The following is a 23,815-nucleotide window of genomic DNA, read 5'->3' as shown; positions in this document are numbered from 1 at the left end:
TGGAAGGAAGCGGCCGTGGCCTTAATTAAGGTATACGGGCGAGTTGGTCGTGCGGTTAGGGGCACGCGACTGTGAGCTTGCATCAGGGAGATAGTGGGTTCGTTTCCCACTGTTAGTAGCCCTGAAAATGGTTTTCCGTGGTTTCCCAATTCCACACAAGGCAAATGCTGGGACTGTGCCTTAATTTGCAATCCTATTTATATGTTCATTGAATTGTTGTTGTTGTTATTGTTGTTATATATTTCGTTAAGTGATTTGCTAGTTGCTTTACGTCGCACCGACACAGATAGGTCTTATGGCGACAATGGGACAGGAAAAGACTAGGAGTGGGAAGAAAGCGGCCGTGGCCTTAATTAAGGTACAGCCCCAGCATTTGCCTGGTGTGAAATGAGAAACCACGGAAAACCATTTTCAGGGCTGCCGACAGTGGGATTCGAACCTACTATCTCCCGAATACTGGATACTGGCCGCACTTAAGCGACTGCAACTATCGAGCTCGGTGTAAATGATTTGAGGAAAAGGAGAGTGTGAACAAGGTAATGATAAATACATATTAGCTCGTATTCTCCTCACTGCCGTTTCCTTAAATCTCCCCTCTGCTTTATCAAAGGCAAGATCCAATAAATCTAAGACACTAGTGACAATTACCTTGAGAATAAATGACACTAATTGCAGGTATTTATAGGGATTTAAAAATAAGACCTTTCAAAGATATCTGCAATTCTCTGCACGAGAAAATAACATACTCACGTAGATTTTTCTCAAAGTAATTCCAATATTTCTTGAAGTCTCCTTGGTAACCCTGTGTTCGTATCAATCGGTTAAGATGATAGAAGGAGACGGCAACGTCTTTAGGATTCCGCGCCACATAAATGACCTGTGAATAATGAAGAAAAAAATGCATTATTTTCGATATGAGATCAATTTTATAATATTTTTAAAATCAAGATGTGCAGCTAACTTCGATATTATGTTGGTTGGACACTTAAACGACAACATGATTCAACTCGGAAAGACAAATAAGTTAATATTATTAGTGAAATTTCAAGAAAAATATAGAAATTGGACTTAGAACACTAAAAAATAACGTGATGTGTGCTCTGTCAAAAAATGCTTTAAAAGTCCACATGGTCTCCATACAATGGCTATGTTCTGGCATTTAATTGTCTCATGCTCTACTGAACACGCCCCAACAAAGCAGGAAAAGGAGCTCAGGTGAAAGCAAGGAGTTGAGGAAAAAGGTGATGAAAATATCGCTGGAGGAGAGAAGAAAGAAGTCTGAAAGGCACACTTATTCTTAAGTGAGTGAAGTTGCAAAAAATTTATTTTGCATTTTACGGTTTAGCAAGATCTTCATGCTTTCTTTCATAAAAAAGAGTTCCTTATCGTGCAATTTTTGCGTGATGTATGAGAAATTTTACATAGTAGTAGTTAGATAGTTGGTGCATAGATAATAACATGTATTGTACACGCGAGCACAGAAATGGTGTCCCGGTATAAACAAAGCGTGGTATACCCCCACCTCCACGCTTAACGCATTGCTGCAGGTACACAGCCCGCTACAAGACTGCTGTGATTGAAACGGGCACAGTGGTGGATGTATAGCAATACACACACTGTGCCTTCAAGCACTACCCGTTCACTCCCTCCCCACCTTTTCGGTACTGGAGTGGCCTTCGACACTATCCCCTTCACTCCCTCCCTCCTTTTCTGTACTGGACTGGGGCAGTGTTGATTGTTTACGTCGGGACACCATTTCTGTGCTTGCATGTACGGTGGAAAGTGATTCAAAATTATTTTTGACCTAGGAAATACATATATTTTTAAAATATTAAACATTACATTTTTCAAAATTTTACATCCCAATATATTTGTCAAACAACAAAATCTGGCACTGATATTTGTTAGCGCAACTATCCAACAAATTTGTGCAAAATTTGGTGTCAAATGGAATAAATGTGATGCCAGGGGCCTTTTTCAATAATGCTAATAAAATGAAAGTAAAAAAAAAAACTCCTCCTATTCCAAAAGTTTTATGAGTACAGTATTGAAAGTTGGCACCATTACTATATCAGAGGAGGTATTCCTCGGGAAAGAAAAGGTAAATATTCGTTGAAAAATATAGAAGTTAGAAATTTCACTAAAGTGTCCCCTTAACAGTCAGTGGAAGCGAAGGATTGCGAATCCTTCACGGAGAGGATATACGGTATTCTCTAGGCCAGGGCCATCCAGCCATTGCGCTCCGAGAGCGCGCCCGCGCTCGGGGAGCACTGGGCAGTCAGACTAGCGCTCCTTCCCCTACCACCACTACAGTGTGGCAGCGAGGAGACCTGAGACAGACGATGTTCGGACCGCGCTGACCAGATACGTACGTACAGTCTTGCGTCCGACGGCTTTTGTGGGTTTGTTGACATATTGATAGTGCTATTTTGCCGTAAAAATATACCGCATCTACAAATCGAAAGGTACTCCGACGTATGGAATATGCAGGAAACGAAATCAAGTGCTAAGTAAAGAATACAGTAATGTGATTTATTCAAAACTGAAATTTGAACACATCTGAGAGGAAAATTCAACAACGTTATACCAATATGAACAGATAGTACAGACATTGAGTGACTTTTGGTCAGTCGTTTTCACGAGCTTTTACTTTTGGAGCAAACAATCATCTCCAAACTGAGTAGGCCTACAATATATTATCTGGACACAGCTATTCTTAAACAATTGCGCAAGTTTCTATCGCTTATCGTTGCACGATGTTTACTTTTGGTAAACTTAAGAACCGAAAGGAACACTCAAAAATGCACGTTGAGCCGAACATTGACAGAACTTTACATGCATGTTTATACAAAAGGGACCGAGCTCGATAGCTGCAGTCGCTTAAGTGCGGCCAGTATCCAGTATTCGGGAGATAGTAGGTTCGAACCCCACTGTCGGCAGCCCTGAAAATGGTTTTCCGTGGTTTCCCATTTTCACACCAGGCAAATGCTGGGGCTATACCTTAATTAAGGCCACGGCCGCTTCCATCCCACTCCTAGCCCTTTCCTGTCCCATCGTCGCCGTAAGACCTATCTGTGTCGGTGCAACGTAAAACAACTAGAAAAAAATATACAAAAGGGGGTATTCTTCTTGCGGAAAGCCGCTGCAAAATTCTTTTAAACTTCGTGACATTACAAAGCCGTCTTTAAGAACATTGCACTGCAGTTTAAGCAATTCTAATTGAAATAGCTGTGGAGCACTGTCTGCACTATGAGAAAATGGTCGAAGAAATACATCTAACACCGCTTGAAGTTCTGTATTCTGAAAATCTCTTTTCAAACTCTTTTTGTAATTGGCAAATTACCTGCAAATACTCATCAAAGTCGACAGCGTATTTCACTGTTTCAAGCAATGGAAAATGTCCTGTGTTCCTTGCACGCAACTGGTTTTCCCACAAAATCAATTTTCTTTCGAACGCTTGAATTTTTTCCACCAAATCGGAGATAATGTGCTTGTCGCCCTGAAGCGAAGTGTTCAAAGTATTCAGATTGGCAGTAAAGTCACTTAAAGGGGCCAAGTCCGCCACCCACCCATGTCATAAAAGTTATCTATTGCATTCCGCAAACAAAAAGCTTGATTAAGCACTTCGCGTGGCTCAGCCATTTTACTTCTGCATGGTACGGGATATCCGGATACTCCGCTTCGATGTCACCCAAGAACTCTGATTTTTTCTTTTGTTACTTGCTTTACGTCGCACCGACACAGATAGGTCTTATGGCGACGATGGGACAAGAAAGGCCCAGGAATGGGATGGAAGCGGCCGTGGCCTTAATTAAGGTACAACCCCAGCATTTGCCTGGTGTGAAAACGGGAAACCACAAAAAACATCTTCAGGACTGCCGACAGTGGGGTTTGAACCCCATTGTCTCGCGATTGTGAGCTCAGAGCTGCGTGCCCCTAACCGCACGGCCAACTCGCCCAGTACTCTTTGAATTGACGGTACGTGAGTTCATGGGAGCGAAGAAAATTTACCATTCGCACAACTGTTCCCATTATGTCTTTAAGTTTGGCGACTTTTGCACAGATTGCCTCCTGGTGTATAAAGCACTGGATCGCCGCCATTAGGGTACTACTGCTCTCAGCCATGTTTAATTTTACATAGCTGAGGAACCCCGTGCGTAGACCACGTAAAGCAGGAGCTCCATCCGTTGTTACACTCGTCAACCGCTCCCATTTTAATCCCATTGACTCAAAAACACCCTCCACTGCTTGGAAAATATCGAAACCGATAGTGGTGTCTTTGAGAGCTACTAAGTCTAGGAAATCCCTTGGTAATCCGAAGATCGTCATCCACCCCTCAAATGAAAATAACGAGCTGAGCTTTGTCCGCAATGTCGGTTGATTCGTCGAGGGCGATGGAAAATGATACAAAATTTGCTGCCTTCTCCATTAATTGCTGTTCCATATCAACGGCCATGTCGTCTATTCTGCGAGCCACAGTTTGTGGAGAAAGAGAAATTTTATCAAATTTCTCAACTAGCTCCATCGGACAAATACATGCCGCCGCATCCATTAGGCACTCCTTGGTTACATTCCCTTCCGTGAAGGGTTTCCCAGCTTTGGCAATTCGCGGCGAACATTTGTAGCTTGTTCGTAAAATGGGTCCACCAACCTCGCTCTCCTCAATCATCTGTCAGACAAAAATACGGCAAGTCACGACTTTAGTGTTCTTCAGATAATTCAATCATTTCTTCATTCCCGTTTGTAAACAAGCATTTAAAAATTAAAACAATAATATTTACAGAACAGTGCTGCTTGAAATTTTCTTTCAATTCTTCCAACTTCGATTGGCGACTGGCGTCTGTCAGATCACCGTAATCATCCCTGTGGTTGGCACTGTAGTGCCGTTCCAAATTGTGCTTTTTTAAAACACATGAAATTTCGGTGGCACACTAAAAATTTGACATGCCCTTTATAAGCTGTACAGAAAAATGAAATTTCCCATTTTGCTTTGAAGGCTGCTGCTTCACCACTCTTTTTTTTTAATGGTGTTCAGCCTTGACAACTGCGAAACTGATTTAGTTATTTAGTTACACGTTGTTAACAAAGCGCATTGGACTAGACTACAGTGACACTACACTATATGTATAGAGTCACTGTAGACTAGACTACGACTGATAGATCGACTGCTCTCTTCGGCGCGGCGGGCAGACCGCTCGCTCAGCCAGCCAAGCTTCTCCCACCACTACCTTCCCCAAAGCGCTCGGAGCACTGGCTTGGAGCGCGGCCAGAGCGCTAGCGCTCGGGGAGCGCTGTTTGGATGGCCCTGCTCTAGGCCGTTCGATAACCTTCGTAAGAAGAGAAGTGACAACCTGGCAGGTTTCGCCTTTCTGACATCATGTTCGCGATGTTTCAAGATGCTCCTCGGAGCTCAAATTAGTCTGGAGGAGGAGAGACTATATATAATGTGATCAATTCTGTAGGTGATTTTAGCCGCATGGAGAGATAGATAACCTCGGGTCGAGGAGAGGTATAACATTCGCCTTGATGCAATGTATTCGGAACGTCGGAAAACTGAACATTTGGAACAAAACACTGCAACACGGTTCAATTCGTAAAAAAACTAAAAGAATGGTAATAATGTTATTTGCTTTACGTCCCACAGACTACGTTAACGGTTTTCGGAGACGCCGAGGTGCCGGAATTTAGTCCCGCAGGAGTTCTTTTACGCGCCAGTAAATCTACCGACACGAGGCTGACATATTTGAGCACCTTCAAATACCACCGGACTGAGCCAGGATCGAACCAACCAAGTTGTGGTCAGAAGGCCAGCGCCTCAACCGTCTGAGCCACTCAGCCCGACAAAACAAAGACGAAAATAGTAACCTATGTCCGGTGAAACAGCTGCCCCAACAAGTAGGCCTACTGTTTTATGCAAACCGCAGTTTAATACACGCAGTAGCCGCGATTGAGAATTGGAAAAAGGGGGGGTGGGGGAGGGAATGCACAGACAACAAAAAGTACCCGGGTTTGAGGAAAATTTCGACACAGAGGTAAAGGTTGACAGTTTACCGTCTTCTTCTTCTTCTTCTTCTACTTCTTCTTCTTCTTCTTCTTCTTCTTCTTCTTCTTCTTCTTAATCTGTTTACCCTCCACGGTCGGATTTTCTCTCGGACTCAGCGAGGGATCCCACCTCTACCGCCTCAAGGGCAGTGAGACATTGGGTCGGGGGATAAAACTGGGGCGGATGACCCGTACCTCACCCAGGTGGCCTCACCTGCTTTGCTGAACAGGGGCTTTGCGGAGGATGGGAAGATTGGAAGGGATAGACAAGGAAGTGGGAAGGAAGCGGCCGTGGCCTTAAGTTAGGTGCCATCCCGGCATTTGCCTGGAGGAGAAGTGGGAAACCACGGAAAACCACTTCCAGGATGGCTGAGGTGGGAATCGAATCCACCTCTACTCAGTTGACCTCCCGAGGCTGAGTGGACCCCGTTCCAGCCCTCGTACCGCTTTTCAAATTTCGTGGCAGAGCCGGGATCGAACCCGAGCTTCCGGGGGTGGCAGCTAATCACACTAACCACTACACCACAGAGGCGGACTCATGAAGTCCTACTTTTTCATTTCTAACTTTTTGTACCGGGCGAGTTGGCCGTGCGCGTAGAGGCGCGCGGCTGTGAGCTTGCACCCGGGAGATAGTAGGTTCGAATCCCACTATCGGCAGCCCTGAAGATGGTTTTCCGTGGTTTCCCATTTTCACGCCAGGCAAATGCTGGGGCTGTACCTTAATTAAGGCCACGGCCGCTTCCTTCCAACTCCTAGGCCTTTCCTATCCCATCGTCGCCATAAGACCTATCTGTGTCGGTGCGACGTAAAGCCCCTAGCAAAAAACTAACTTTTTGTTCAGAGGTATAGAAGAAAATAATAAATAATAATAATTCCACTTCATTAATTTTCCTATGTCGCACACAATCAGCTTATTAAATAACTACCACAAAAGAAAAAAAAAATACAATATATAGAAATTAACTTCATTCGCGCAGAGCTCAAAAACACACATTTACTTAGAACTCTAGACAACTGGAACTGTATAAATATAGCTATATATATAATAGTTGCCCTATCTTAATGAAAATCGGTATGCAAATTCGGAGAATAAGTCGCTACAATCTAGGCCATAAATAATTTTATTCACGCTGGGTGAAACGGTAGTTTAGGGGAAGTCTAAAATTTAATTCTCAAATATTTGTGTTATTAATGGTCCTATCGACAAATACTACATAACTAAAGTTATATAGTATTAAATTTCCGATCATTTATGTCTTATACATTTTTACCGTACCGGCTATAACAGAGATATTCATGAATTTGTATTTTTGTTGCTAAGTCCATATCAGCGCCGAGTCACAAGAAAATGGGTAGACAGAATTTAATGAAAATCAGTATGTAAAGTCGGGGAATAAGGAACTACAGTCTACGCTATAATTAATTTTGTAAGACTCCCTAATATTACAGAGTCGAAAGGAAACTAAGTGTGAGGGCCTACAATACAGAAAGCTCATAACATTTATCAACAATAACATCACATTGACCATTGTTTGTTGTGATGTGCTATGTGTTTCTGTTGCCACTCATCTCCGATAGATCGAATTACTGCTGTATACCGATTTTTAAAAAAAATTGCTTTACGTCGCACCGGCAGAGATGGGACACATGGCGACGATGGGATATGGAAGGGCTAGGAGTGGGAAGGAAGCGGCCTTGGCCTTAATTACGTTTGCCAGGTGTGAAAATGGGAAAACACGGAAAACCATCTTCAGGGCTGTCGACAGTGGGGTTCGAACCCACTACCTCCCGAATGCAAGCTCACGGCTGCGCTCCCCTAACCGCATGGCCAACTCGCCCGGTCGTACCTAGTATAACAGCCTGCCTGAATGTTGGCGGGAAGTAGCTGTGGAGTTAGATAACTTTCTTCTTTAGTACGGCGTTCCTCTGGTTCATACATTTTCTGATACTACTGGTACCTAACAAACTGATTCATCATAGCCTTCGGGCTATTCAATCCCTACTCTGAGACCCTGATTGGAATGAGCAGTGTGCATATTTAACGGAATAATGGCAGAGGACTGTTCACGGCTGTCTGCGGCCTGGTCATTCCAGTTCTGGAACTTCGGACTGTTAGATCGGAACCGTAGAACTGTTCGTTAAAAGTGAGAAAATGTGCGGTTTATTATTTGATCGAGTATTTTATAAATGATAACATTGCGTTTAATCGCTACTTTCCTACTGACATTTTTGTAATGGCCTAAGTTTACTTCAGTTAGGAAAACCATAAAGACAGTCTTTCTGAGAATCCCGTAGCGAAGCACGGGTACATCAGTTAGTCTGTAAATAATGAGAGACTTCTTAATCCGGGACTTTTCTGTATGACGCCAATAAAGTTGTCATTTTCTCCTTTAACTCTTGAACTGGCATTTTCATTTCCTCACTTATGTCCTTCCATGCGTCCTCGCGCATACTTTTGTTGTGATAACTCTCCCTGTGGGTGGGGGACGCACATGAAGAATACACCCACGGCATCCCCTGCCCTTTGTAAGAGGCGACTAAAAGGGCCCCAGAGGCTCTCAACTTTGGAGCGTGAGTTGGCGACCACGGGGCCCTTAGCTGAGTCCTGGCATTGCTTCCACTTACATGTGAAAGGCTCCTCACTTTCATCTATCCTGTCCGACCTCTCTTGGTCAACTCTTGTTCCAGTGTAATCACGTAAACTGAGTAGACCCCTCTATCCCACTTAGTGCCAAGTTTTTCATTCCACTCACCGGACGAGTTGGCCGTGCGGTTAGGGGCGCGCAGCTACGAGCTTGCATCCGGGAGATAGTGGGTTCGAACCCCACTATCGGCAGCCCTGAAGATGGTTTTCCGTGGTTTCCCATTTTCACACAAGGCAAATACTGGGGCTGTACCTTAATTAAGGCCACGGCCGTTTCCTTCCCACTTCCAGCTCTTTCCTATCCCATCGTCGCCATATGACCTAACTGTGTCGGTGCGACGTAAAGCAAATTCTAAAATGAATAAAAAATAATTCCACTCCTCCAGTGACCTTCCTTCATGACCTGTATGGGGACGGCACGCTTTGCTTGGCTTAATGATCAGCAGTGTTTTCAGAGGAAAGTATAGGCGACATGAGAATCAAACTATCCATGGTATTCATTTTAAAATAACCCTGGGATGTAAGTAAAGGGCTTTGTTGACAAACAAGCGGGATGAAAATTATTTAATAAATTTGTGAAAGTTATTATGAAAGCTCATAGATGTCTCACTGGTTTGTGTAGCATATGAGGCAACGTGTGTTTCTCCCGTGCTCAATAATGCGGAATCGAATCCTAGCACACTCAGTTGGCTTTCAACATACGACTCTGAGATGACACGAGCAATAGGATGAGTTTAATTTATAAGTATATTTCAACATATATAGGCCTATTGTAACTAAATTATTTTTAATTATTAGCCTGCATGCATTTATAATTGATATCTTCTTCTTCTTTCCTTCTTATTTTCTTACCGCTTTTTCCTACACCTGTAGAGTCGCGGGTGCGAAATGCGTCGCACACGTGGATTTGGCCCTGTTTTACGGCCGAATGCCCTTCCTGACGCCAACCCTATATGGAGGGATATAATCACTATTGCGTGTTTCTGTGGTGGTTGGTAGTGTGGTATGTTGTCTGGATATGAAGAGGAGAGTGTTGGGACGGACACAAACACCCAGTCCCCGAGCCAGAAGAATTAATCAGAAACGATTAAAATCCCCGACCCGGTCGGGAATCGAACCAGGGACCCTCTGAACCGAAGGCCAGTACGCTGACCATTCAACCAACGAGTCTGACATATATTTATAACTGATATACTACAACAAAAACTCGTATGTTATCAATTGACATGAGCAGAGGGCCATCAGTGATTACACTGATTAGCTTCCTGGAGGCCCCATAAGATGTAGCTACGAAACGAGGAATAGATGACATGAAATGGCGTATGGCTTTTAGTGCCGGGAGTGTCCGAGGACAAGTTCGGCTCGCCAGGTGCAGGTCTTTTGATTTGACCCCCTTAGGCGACCTGCGCGTCGTGATGAAGATGAAATGATGATGAAGACGACAAATACACCCAGCCCTTGTACCAGCGAAATTAACCAATGATGGTTTAAATTCCAGACCCTACCGGGAATCGAACTCGGGACCCCTGTGGCCAAAGGCCAGCACGCTAACCATTTAGCCATGGAGCCGGACGAGGAATATATAATCGTCGGTAATGAAACAGTTCACATGTGAACTACCGGGAGAGTTGGCCGTGCGGTTAGGGTAGCGCAGCTGTGAGCATGCATCCAGGAGATAGTAGGTTCGAACCCAACTGTCGGCAGACCTGAAGATGGTTTTCCGTGGTTTCCCATTTCACACAATGCAAATGCTGGGGCTGTACCTTAATTACACTCCCAGGCCCATCGTCGCCGTAAGACCTATCTGTGTCGGTGTGACGTAAAGCAAGTTAGGTAAATAAACATATGAACTCAATAGAAAGAAGAGTTTGATGTTCCTGTGAAGCACCGAGAGAGTTGGCTACGCGGTACAGGTCATGTAGGTGCAGGGGCGTGCCCAGAAGAGGGGGGGGGGGTTACTAGGAGGTTAGAACCACCCCCGACGGAATTTTTACAAAAAGAAAATAATCAGAAACTGTCATAAACAATACAAATTCAGAGACATCATTATAAAACCAAGAGACCTGTTGAATCTATTTTCTAAGAAGCCTCGAAAATTGTATTTTATATTGTAAACTAAACATGCAATTCGATGTAAAACTGTTGACGTTGGATCGTATTGTTCTTGTTCTGCATTTTAATGTAAGATTCTGTAGTGTACTGCAATCTGAATATCAACATAATTAACTTGTATCAGTGTCCTTATATGACATGTCATACATGCGCGCACCACACACGCACCTTCATTATGTTCTATCATATTGTAACTATAACCCACTCCTCCTTCCCCCCTCCCGGCCGATCCTGGCTACGCTACTGTGTAGGTGTGAGTTCGCATTCGGGAGATGATGGACTTGAACCTCATCATCGCTAACTCTGAAGATAATTTACCATGATTTATCATTTTCACACCAGGCACATGCTGGGGTTTTACCTTAGTTAAGACCACAGCCGCTATCTCCTCAGCTCTAGTCTTTTCCAATTCCAGCACCGCCCAAAGCTATATATGTCGGTGTGACATTAAATCGCTTGGGGTAAAGAAATCTCGAAAGCATTTACAGTCGTATTAAAACGACGTGCGTGTTGTCCGGCTCCATGGCTAAATGGTTAGCGTGCTGGCCTTTTGTCACAGGGGTCCCGGGTTCGATTCCCGGCAGGGTCGGGAATTTTAACCATCATTGGTTACTTTCGCTGGCACGGGGCTGGGTGTATGTGTCGTCATCATCATTTCATCCTCATCACGACGCGCAGGTCGCCCTCGGGTGTCAAATCAAAAGACCTGCACCTGGCGAGCATAACATGTCCTCGGACACTCCCGGCACTAAAAGCCATACGCGATTTCATTTAACGTGCGTGTTCTGACAGCTTGCAGCGTGGTATGTAGTTCCAGATGGCAGTACAAGCCAATCCTAGGTAGTTGCGCCTTCTTCCTTTCCCTAACCTCCCTGCACCGTGAGGCGGCTGGTCCTAGTTTCCACGTTGCCAGTTCAAGGGCCTTGGGTAACTGGCTCCTTCGAGTGATTAGGGGAGAGAGGGGCAATTGCACGCATCTAAGGCAAAACTCCTGTATAAGGTAGTACGTTGGATCCAAAATTTCTACAATAGTCCAGTATGATAGGAAATATAGTCAGGAATACGGAGTGTGGAATACAAGTACACAAGTAGTAATGTTCCCGAGTATTCTACCAATATGTGGAAATTGGTTTTGCGTACCATGACCCACCCATGTGGGGCAATGGCACGCATGTACTTCTTTCACCACAGAGGAGACAAACATCGTTGATGGTATTCCTCTGTGCCAACCCAGACACCACTTCTTCCGTGTAATCATCATTATCATCATGTTGACAAAGTTCGTCGTCACATATATCATCTGACGAACTGTTGTTGTCTTGAAAAAGTACCTTCTTTGTCTTCTTCATTTTCTTGAATTTGCAACTCGAGTGTTCTTGACCATTGTGTACTCGTTTCTCTCTTCTTTTCTAACTCCTCTAATATTGATTTTCTAGGTGTTGCTGTCAAAATTTCTGAGTGCTGCTTAGGCTTAGACCTTTGTGTTTTCGCACAAAATGTCAATGCTCTGATAGGGACGGTCGAAATGCTGGTTTCGTCAACGTTATAAATACGTGACGTAGGAAACTTACGTTTTTCACTGACAGTGAAGGGATTATGATAAAGTCTGTCAACTTCTGCCTTATTAAAGGATAAAATTCTGCTTACGCTAGTAGCTTCATGTTTCCGCAGACTGAGTCGCTTGTCAAGAAACCTTGCGGCCAGTCCTTGCCGGTCAGCTAATTTAGTAGTGTTGTTAAAATTGTTGAAAGATTGTTCCTGTCCGCAAATTCATAGGCACAGGGCGTAGTTCACTCATCGCCATGCCGTAAAATAGCTTAGCCAACTGAAGAAGGCGAGAACAGAATTGTGGGCGCTGAAGGGGTAATGAGACGCAGCGCGTACGATTACCCCCCTAGACACCTTCACACCTTCTGTCCTGCCATTTAATAACCGATGAAGGAAAAATGGAAATCACGTGTGTATTACAAGATATCGCATTTCACGTCAAGAAAACTGAAGACTTTCGAGAAAAAAGTGGACGGTTTAGTACGTACATTAATATAAATTCATCTCTTCTGATGTAAGATGATGTAACAAAACGAATATTTCTGCACAGCACAAGAAACACATGCAACTCAGGCTGACATTCTGCTCACATCAACGTTATGGTGACTCCTCATTATATGGAAGCAGATTACAGAATGCTTACTACCATGGGAGGGGATTTAGAGGGGTGCGTCCCATTACCCGACGCGTCCCATTGCCCCTTTCTCCCCTACATCATTATCTGTTTTATGTGTTTCTGAAATCAGCAACTTTTTGTGTTAAAATGTGTATCGGTATCAGCGGTATCAAGACTGTGTATACTATCTTAGTGTAGTGTCAATTTTAGTATCGTGTAGTGTATGTATGTTTAGTCCTCAGCCCTTAGGCTGGTTGGATCCTCAACAGCTTCGCCATCGGCTGTCATAGATGGCCTAGGCATCACTGAAGGGGCATACTAGGGAAATGAGGAGTGAGGTAGTTTCCCGTTGCTTTCCTCACTGAGTCAGAAGTTGCTATTACATATCAGTCTGCCAAGCCCACTGAATTGCATGCACGAACCAACCCTAAAAGCAACATTTTCACACCATTCATAGCAGGGACTGGCTGTAAAGGAATGGCATTACTAGTATTGCTCATACCTCAGTCACTTTCATTTTGTCAAAGCCAAGGATAAGACTGAGACAGATCAATGAAAGTAACAAAATTGCTCTAGCCCATACCAGAAGACATAGTGCACTGTAAACACAAGGTCCCGCCAGCAAAGGCATATCGTGTAGTATAGCGTAATATTTAACTCAAACCTTGCTATTTATTGAACTACAATATGTCGCAAACAGGCCGAAGCGCCGCTGAACTACGAGGGCGACCAAGAATTCATTCACTTCAATGAAAGGCAAGCGTTAAGGAGAGGCATGGCTTCGTTATTCGTGATCAAGCTCGCTATATGGCGTGTGCCTTGCGAGAATATTTTGAGGCTGAAAGTGAAAATAGAGGCCAACTGACAGATGTTAGTCGGAGTTGTAGAACGAACACAACAGCTTTAAAAACAGTCAAGCTACAATAATTAGAATAGGGGTGGTGGTGGTGGTGGTGGTGGTGGTGGTGGTGGTGGGGAAGAAAAGGAGCCAGAAGAAGAAGAAGAGCAAGAGAGGGAGAGAATGTACCTGGACCATCACATGACGGGTTATTAACACCAGGATAAACTGGGCACTATACTTCGGATTTCAATAAAAAAAAAAGAGGCCCTATGACTTAAGATCGCTAGATTACAATTCAGTTCAATTAAGAGGTTTTCATTCCCGTCCTAGAGGGAGGAGAGCTGGCCACTTAGAAGGTGACGCCTTCTCTCTGGCCAGGAGATTTGGGGGGTTTGGGGGTTTGAAGGGGTACCGTGATGGGGCGAGATTACAAGCCATGCAGAACGACGAACTGGACAGACTTTTTTACCCATCACAACTCTCATCTTAAATTGTACCGACATCTACGGCAGGGTCCAACTGATTTCAGTATTTTATCTAAAGAAAAGCATGCTCTCAGATTATTCTTTCAACTTCACTCCGATTTTAACCCGGAATATTGAGCGGGCCAGTCTTCTTCTTCTTCTTCTTCTTCTTCTTCTTCTTCTTCTTCTTCTTATTATTATTATTAGAGCCTCCGTGGCTCAGGGGGCAGCGCATCGGCCTCTCACCGCTGGGTTCCGTGGTTCAACTTCCGGTCATTCCATGTGAGATTTATACTGGATAAGCGGAGGCGGGACAGGTTTTTCTCCGGATACTCCGGTTTTCCCTGTCGTATTTCATTCCAGCAACACTCTCCAATATAATTTCATTTCATCTGTCATTCATTAATCATTGCCCCAGAGGAGTGCGACAGGCTTCCGCAGCAGGCACAATTCCTTTCCTCGCCGCTAGATGGGGGCTTCATTGATTCCATTCCTGACCCGGCCGAATGACTGGAAACAGGCTGTGGATTCGAAATTATTATTATTATTATTATTATTATTATTATTATTATTATTATTATTATTATTATTATTATTATTATTATTATTATTATTATTATTGACGAAGATGCTAAACTGAGCCACCCTGAAACAATATTAACAAAATTTAATACCTATTATGCTAACGCTCTCATGATTCCTCTACAGCGCCTAGCACAAAATGAGAGGGGTTGGTTATGATGATAATAACATCAGTCACACCAGGCAAATGCTGGGCTGTACCTTAATTAAGGCCACGGCCGCTTCCTTCCAACTCCTGGGCCATTCCTATTCCATCGTCGCCATAAGCCCTATCTGTGTCGGTGCGACGTAAAGCTCCTAGCAAAAAAATAAATAAATAAAATAACACCAGTCGGAACATGCGGCAACACAGTGCTCCCGCACCTTTGCTCGATGCCACGTGCTGCGAGCTGTTAGAACACGCATCTTGTTTTAATAGGAAACGTGCGTGTCTCACGTGCTCAAGATTGCGAAATCGAATCCTGGCCAGCGTTGCCAATTGTACGATCTGGATCGTACATGTATGATAATTCGATGTTGTGTACTATCGTACGATCCAGCCTGCGGATCGTACACCTATTGTACGATCCTATGACGTATCATAAATTTTGTCTCGTTTTCCCTTTAAAATGCATAGATTTTTGTTCCTTCTTTTATTCGTGCAAGTTATGTTCTATCATAGATGGCAAGTTGGAAAGAGGGAGAGGCTTTTGGCATAATGAGATTCCCAAAGGGAATTTACAAAGAATGTGCTCTTTCCTGTCTGAGTCACCACGCGGTCTCGCGCCTGTACTATAATCAGTGGGTCATAGCTAGAGACATGATTTTTTCGCATTAACGATAAGCGCGACAAGAAATATTTTGAAACGATTTGGAGATATCTTTACGAATCGTATGATTCTGGTTAAGAAATTAGCGATTTTGTTTTCGTGAATTAGAGCGAATTAAAGCGACAAGGCCAGTTTAAAGAGAAATTTACTTATTTTGCGATAAATGCGAAAATGCAGCGAAATTAATGTAAAATAACGATCTTGAAATTGTATTTCAATATTACGAGTGTGAAGGGAAACAGAGGATAGAATGAGGATTTTTCATTTCGACAGAAGTATCATTTGATGTTAATATTCTATAAAATCCATTAATAATATGGCCATATGGGTAGGGTGAAAGCTACGTCCAGGTAGGTTATAATAATGGCATATGGCCTCCGGAGAGGCCTGGTGCGGGTCTTTTTCTCGTAGACGGCCTATTAGGCGACCTGCATGTCTGTGAAGATGAGAGTCCCCGACCCATTGGAATTAACCAATTAAGTATAAATCCCCGACCCTGCCAGGAATTGAACCCGGGACCCTCTGAACCAAAGGCCAGTACGCTGACCATTCAGCCAACGAGTTGGACTCCATGTAGGTTGAAAGGGTAATTTGTTATGTAATCTTGATTAGGGCATTAGGATAGCTCTAAACAAGATTCCATAAGGAATAATGAATGATCATCTTCGGTTCAGAGGGACCCGGGTTCCATCCCAGGCCGGGTTGGGGATTTTAACTTTGAATGGTGAAATCCCCTGGCTCGGGAACAGGGTGTTTATCTCATAAACATAATTAATGAATGATTATTGTTTATCTTTATTTATCTATCTTCCACATAAATAATTCACAAATCTCACAAATTAAAATGTTTATGAATAATTTTAGGAAATGATTAACGCGAAATTAAGGCGATGGGGTCAGCCGTATTTAGCGAAATAACGCGAAAATATGTTTCCTTTTCGCGAAATTGAACATAAAATAATGCGAAAAAAATCATGCCTCTAGTCATAGCATTCTCCTTCAGCGAATTGACTAACAGTGCAGGATATTACCCTTTGTCAACGTCAGTGATGATTTTAAAGCCTGCTCTGAAGTAGATTAGGCTAAGTTACAGAAGGAGAAAAACACTTTTGGTGAATGTGAGCTTCCCGCACTTCCAGAATTTGCACTCTTTGTTTTATTACTCCCTCACTCGAAAGCTGATTGTAAAAGAATATTCGGCAAAATAAATCTCATTAAATTCAAAAACAGGAATAGGCTAAGTACTTCTATGGTGAATGGATGCTTGCTGTGCAGTCAGTGTGTTCGAGTCAGAGGTACACCTACGTCTAAAGATTTCGAAACGTTGGAGAATATGCTCAGAATGATGACTACATCAGAGTTGTATACCAACCAACAAGCTCAAGTACTGGTACTTCAGAACCTTCTGCTGTGAATGTGCCTAGAAGTTCCATAAAAGATGATGATGATGATGATGATGATGATGATGATGATGATGATGATGAATTCCAGCTGTGAGGTAAGGCACTTCAGTGACTTTGTACCTCATGATCACTACTTTATAAATTATCCATTCTTGAGTAACCTATCTTTTTAAAAAAAATCGTAACCTTGGTACTCTATCTCACATATTAGCACAATGACTTATATTTATTTTCAATCCTAACCTGTTTAAATGTGGAGTTGTGGCAATGGGACACGCAGCTATCGTGTTATAGGTAATCCGCGGAACGTACTGTTTTACGTGCGGCCCGAACCAGAGGTACTCGTTTTTTTTGCAAATTTCATATTATTAACCAAGAATTGAACCAGTCAGCTTCCTGAGAACAAAGCTACTGCGTATGTGAGCTATTGCGTCTGTAAAGAGACTTAAACAGCGAATATTGTGATGGTTATTTTAAGTCGTATGATCCTCTCTTGAAAAAATATGATCTTTTGGGGTTATTGTATGATCCTGACCATCTCAGAGGTTGACAATGCTGATCCTGGAACATTCAATTGGTTTTTAGCAGAATACAATGTGAGTGAATGGAGTAATTGATGTCCAGTTTCTTTTTTTTTTTTTTTTTTTTTTTTTTTTTTTTTTTTTTTTTTTACGGATCTTGACGGTCCATGACCATTAGACACCGAAAAAGTGAGTTTCGCAAAATAATTCACAACTAAATCGTCACGGGGGCTCCTTTGGAGGCATTTGGGCCGCAGACATCGTCTAAATCGGCATTTTGTTACTCGCCCACTTGAATATGTATGAACATTGCGAGTTTGATTGCACGGCATTTTTCGTATACCTTGTATTTCCGACATTAGAAGTGGCAGTAGAAATTGAAAGTGCATCCGATTTTAAAATTAATTGGACAATTTCGAAGCCTTCCAGCATACCATTATTATTATTCATGTCTAGAGGCATGATTTTTTCGCATTAATTTATGCTCGATTTCGCGAAAATTTACCGTTTTTCACGTTATTTCGCGTAATAGGACTGACCCAGTCGCTTCAATTTTGCTTCAACCCTTTCCTAAAGTTATTCGTAAAAAGTTTAATTCGGGAGATTTGTGAATTACTTATGTGAAAGGTAGATAAATAAAGAGAAGCATTATTGATAACCATTCATTATCCCTTATGTAGGCTAATCTTGACTAGAACTATAATATGACCCTAATCAAGATTACATAACAAATTACCCTTTCACCCTACATGGCCATAGATTTCACCCTATATGACCAGACCATTAAGGGAATTTATATAATATTAATACGAAGAGATATTTCTGTCGAAATAAGAAATTCTTAGTCTGTCTTCTGTTTCCCTCCACACGTGATATTGGAATACTATTTCAAAACCCTTATTTTCCATGAATTTCGCTGCATTTTCGCACTTATCGCAAAATAACTAAATTTCGCTTTAAACTGGCCTTGTCGCTTTAATTCGCGAAAAATCACTAATTTCTCAACCAGAATCATATGATTCGTTAAGATATTTCAAAATCGCTTCAAAATATTTTTGTCGCGTTTATCGTTAATGCGAAAAATCATGCCTCTGGTCATGTCCTTGTCCTTGTTCTGTAGATTCGCCATTATTCACTTTATTTCTTATTTCTAGTTGGCCGGACTGAATGGCTCAGTCCGGTGGTATTTGAAGGTGCTCAAGTACGAACTCCTGCGTGACAAAATACCGGCAGCTCGACATCTGTGAAAGCCGTAAAAGTAGTTAGTGGGGCGTTAAAACAGTTATTATTATTAGTCCACCTCTGTGGTGTAGTGGTTAGCGTGATTAGCTGCCACCCCCGGAGGGCCGGGTTCGATTCCCGGCTCTGCCACGAGATTTGAAAATTGGTACGAGGGCTGGAACGGGGTCCACTCAGCCTCGGGAGGTCAGCTGAGTAGAGCGGGTTCGATGGGTTCGATTCCCACTTCAGCCACCCTGGAAGTGGCTTTCCATGGTTTTCCACTTCTCCTCCAGGCAAATGCCGGGATGGTACCTAACTTAAGGCCACGGCCGCTTCCTTCCCTCTTTCTTGTCTATCCTATCCAATCTTCCCATCCCCCTACAAAGCCCCTGTTCAGCATAGCAGGTGAGGCCGCCTGGGCGAGGTTCTGGTCCTCCTCCCCAGTTCTACCCCCCGACCCTAACCCTGGAGAGTACACAGACTAGGATTATTATTATTATTATTATTATTATTATTATTATTATTATTATTATTATTATTATTTCTAACTGGCTTTTATTTGGCATACTGATTGTCCGTAGCACGATCTATTTAGCTGAACCTGGGCAATTCCTTGTTAGGAAATACAGTACCGGTACGTGCGAAGGTTACAAATATTGGAGGCTTTTAGATTTCACGTCTCTAGAGGTGGTTTTTAATTTGCTTTACGTCGTCCCGATACTGACACGGACATGTCTTACGGCGACGGTGAGATAAGAAACGGATAGGATTGGAAAGGAAGAAACCGTGACCTTATTAAGGTACACACTTAGGATTTGCATGCTGTGAAAGTGAGAAATGATGGAAAAACCACCTTCAAGGTTGACGGCAGTGGGGATTCGGGCTCGCCATCGCTTTTTTGTTTAGGAAAAAATAAACAGGCAATCATAACTTACCTTGCAACCAGTTTCTAACAAATCAGGAGGTAGAAGACTGAAAGGTAGGTGAGTCTTTATGAAACGAGGAGAAGCCATAGCATCCAGAACCTTATAGCCGGGCTCGCAGATCCGCTCGATCATCGCCTGTCTCATTGAGTCGTGAGCATTTTCGGCCAGGAATTCAGCCTTTGTCTCCTCGTGGACGAATGTGTTGAATCTGTAGGATATAAGAACACCATTATTGTACGATTCATTGCTATATGCTAGATCAATCTATACCATAAAATAACATGTCCTGACAGACTGACTGACTGACAGATTCATCATCACCGAGCCAAAACTACTGGACATAAAGAAATGAAATTTTGGGGATCCATACATACATACATTATCATTATAGACTGTTATGCCTTTCAGCGTTCAGTCTGCAAGCCTCTGAGAATTTACTAAACGTCGCCACAATCCTCGATTTGCAACTAGAGTTGTAGCCTCATTTAGTTCTATACCTCTTATCTTCAAATCGTTAGAAACCGAGTCTAACCATCGTCGTCTTGGTCTCCCTCTACTTCTCTTACCCTCCATAGCAGAGTCCATTATTCTCCTAGGTAACCTATGCTCCTCAATTCGCCTCACATGACCCCACCACCGAAGTCGGTTTATGCGTACAGCTTCATCCATCGAGTTCATTCTTAAATTAGCCTTTATCTCCTCATTCCGAGTACCCTCCTGCCATTGTTCCCACTTGTTTGTACCAGCAATCATTCTTGCTACTTTCATGTCTGTTACTTCTAACTTATGAATAAAACTAGCTGATGTACCCGTGCTTCGCTACGGAATTCTACATTGTATACAGAATTCTAGGTTAGGTAGTGTACACGTTGTGAGCAAGATTGACTTAAATTGTATAGCTCTTAACGTTACCCTAGAAACGCGACGGGAGGTCACCAAACATATTTTCTCATATGAAGACTGAGGGAATTTTCACTGTAATGGTAGACCCAATTTCATACCATCAGTCACAATCAGGTTGGGAAGTTTTCATTATAATGCCTTTTTACATCCTCAGAAAGACTGCCTTAGTGGTTTTCCCAACTGAAATGAACATACAATGACGTCTATAGGAATGGCGCGATTAAAAGCAATGCTTTCATATTACGAAATACTTGTTCAAATGAAACACCACACATTTTCTCACTTTTAACGAACAGGACTACGCTGCCTATCTAACAGTCCAAAGTTCCAGACCTGGAATGACCAAACCACAGACAGCCGTGATCTGTGAACACTCTTCGGCTTTCTTCGGCGGGGAGAGGGTCGAATAGTGGAGACTCCCAGGGCAAAAACTATGCCCAATTACTATTCTGTTTCCTAGGAGTACCCGATGAATCGGAAAATATCAATTCACTACACTAGCGGCGGAAAAATCTATCTGACTTGAAGGCAAATTTTTGCTCCAAGCCAGAAGAGAAACCCCCTCTTCACTGCTAGTTTGGAATAAATTGAATGTAGAATTTAATAAAAGTGAAAAGAAAGAAGCTTTTCATAAGAAACGGCTCTTTTCAGAGTTGAATTTTGAGTTATTTAGTGAATATTGTGGTGCTATAATTCGGAAAATGCCTAAATTGTTATTCTAGACCAGGCCATACTACTACTACTACTACTACTACTACTACTACTACTACTACTACTACTACTACTACTACCACCACTAAGTGAGGCTCTGCCTTAAGTATGCACACTGCTCAAAGAAACAGCGCGTCAGAGTAGGGATAGAATAGCTGAAATACTATGATGATCCAGTGTGTTATGTACCAGCTGTATCAGAAAATGTATGGACCAGAGGAATGGCATGCAAAAGAAGAAAGTTTTCTAACTCCCCGGCTATTTCCCGTCAATATTCAGTCAGGCTGTTATACTCGGAGTTGAGAGGCAGCATAAGAGACAAAGAACATCACAACAAACAATGGTCAATGTAATATTATTGTTGATCAATGGTATGCACTTTCGATATTATACGCCTTCACATTTCGTTTCCTTCCGACTCTGAAATACCACTCTTATCATAGACGGTACGGTAAAATGAATAAAAGATACAGGATCGGAAATTTTATTCTCTATAACTTTTTTATATAGTACTTTTCGATAGGATCAATAACATTGGTATTTAAAAATTACACTTTAGGCACCTTCTCCTAAACTACAATTTCATCCAGGATGAATAAAATTGTTTATAGCTTAGACTGCAGTTTCTTATTCCCCGACTCTATATACCGATTTTCATTAAATTCTGTTAACCCATTTTCTCATGGTTCGGCGTTGATATGACTTAGCAACAAAGTACAAATTCATGAATATCTTTGTTATCATAGCCGATACGGTAAAAATGTATAAGACATAAATGGTCGGAAATTTAATTCTCTATAACATTGGTTATGTAGTATTTATCTATACGACAACTAATAATATAAATATTTCAGAATTTCATTTAGGCCTTCCCCTAAACTACCATTTTACTCAGCGTAAATAAAATTACTTATATCTTAAATTGTAATGGCTCATTCTCCGACTTTGCATACCAATTTTTAATGAAATAGTACCACTAATAACGTAAATATTTAAAAATTAAATTGTAGGCCTTCCCCTAAACTACCATTTCTATCAGCGTGAATAAAATTATTTATGGCCTAGATTGTAGCGACTTACTCCCCGACTTTGCATACCGATTTTCATAAAAGGTTGTATGTTATTATGCTGTTATCCAATATTTCTGAGCCATTGTTTTCTCCACTGCCAAGGAGAAATTTACAAGAAATATTGCTCTTCCTAGCGATGATAAGACATTTTGCTTACTAGTTATTATTATTGTCCGCCTCTGTGGTGTAGTAGTTAGCTTGATTACCTGCCACCCCCCCGGAGGCCCGAGTTCGATTCCCGGCACTGCCACGAAATTTGACAAGTGGTAGGAGGGCTGGAACGGGATCCACTCAGCCTCGGGAGGTCAACTTAGTAGAGATGGGTTCGATTCCATCTCAGCCATCCTCGAAGCGGTTTTCCGTCGTTTCCCACTTCTCCTCCAGGCAAATGCCGGGATGGTACCTAACTTAAGGCCACGACCGTTTCCTTCCCTCTTCCTTGTCTATCCCTTCCAATTTTCCCATCCCCCCACAAGGCCCCAGTTCAACATACCAGGCGAGGCCACCTGGGCGAGGTACTGGTCCTCCTCCCCAGCTGTTTCCCGACCCAAAGTCTCACGCTCCAGGGGCCTGTTCCACGAACGAACTTTGTAACTTTTCACTTTGTACTTTGCACTTTTCACTTCAGATTTTGTTCCACCATCACTTTTCAGATTTACCTTATAAAGTGAAAAGTTAAGAATCTGTTCACTTTTCTAGTCTGCTATGTTCCTCCATTTGTACAGAAATGCAAAGTGCAAAGAAATAAAGTGAAAAGTTTTCAGAAATCTTGCAAAGAGATGTTTCCCTCTTCAACTGTTAATTGACAAGTATGTACACTAGTTCCTCGGCGTAGAATTTGGTTTAGTGATACAAACATGTTACGACGAGAGCTTTTGTTATCATCAAGTGAGGACAGTGATGAAGAATCCAACAAGAGAACGTACAAAGACAGGATTAATTTTCATAACCTCACGTCGACAGAATTTCGCGAGTGTTTTCGTATTACCCCAGCACAAGCTGATCGGTCATTTATTGAAATATGCAACAAATAGAAGTCACTCCCTTTCCGAAAAAGTACAAATTCTCATTTGTTTAAATTGGTTAGGAAATGGTGCCCAGCTGCACGGTGTAGCAGCAATGCATAGAACATCAAAATCAATTACTTGCAGAACTGTTACCAAAGTCGTAGATGTTATGGTAAATGTAATATTTCCTAACAGTACGTTGGCCTGATAATCTACATAATATAGCGACGGAATTTCTAATGAAGGGTGAATTTACTTCTGTGTGTGGATGTGTTGACGGTACTCTCGTTATACTGAAGCTAGTCATCATTTGAGAGGTTATTTTTAAATTTGCCAAAACGGATGTCCCGTTCCTCCTTGACAACTTCCAGCACAGCCAGATTCTTGTAATAATC

At 42.4% G+C, this 23,815-nt stretch overlaps 1 protein-coding gene across 1 annotated transcript in view; it reads right to left on the bottom strand.

Annotated features, from left to right (window-relative positions):
• The window catches only part of St4 (Sulfotransferase 4), a 70,232-nt gene that overhangs the window by 25,275 nt on the left and 21,142 nt on the right, over positions 1-23,815 (bottom strand). The window contains exons 3-4 of the mRNA XM_067140161.2: positions 19,739-19,937; positions 751-877 (exon numbers count right to left, since the gene is read on the bottom strand). Coding sequence (XP_066996262.2) covers positions 751-877; positions 19,739-19,937 — 326 coding nt within the window. The remainder of the gene's footprint in view (positions 1-750; positions 878-19,738; positions 19,938-23,815) is intronic.

The sequence above is a fragment of the Anabrus simplex genome, chromosome 2 (assembly GCF_040414725.1).
Source record: "Anabrus simplex isolate iqAnaSimp1 chromosome 2, ASM4041472v1, whole genome shotgun sequence".
NCBI classification, from domain to species: Eukaryota; Metazoa; Arthropoda; class Insecta; order Orthoptera; family Tettigoniidae; genus Anabrus; species Anabrus simplex.
Note: the sequence above shows the minus strand (reverse complement) of the source record. Positions and strands in the feature narration are given on the sequence as shown.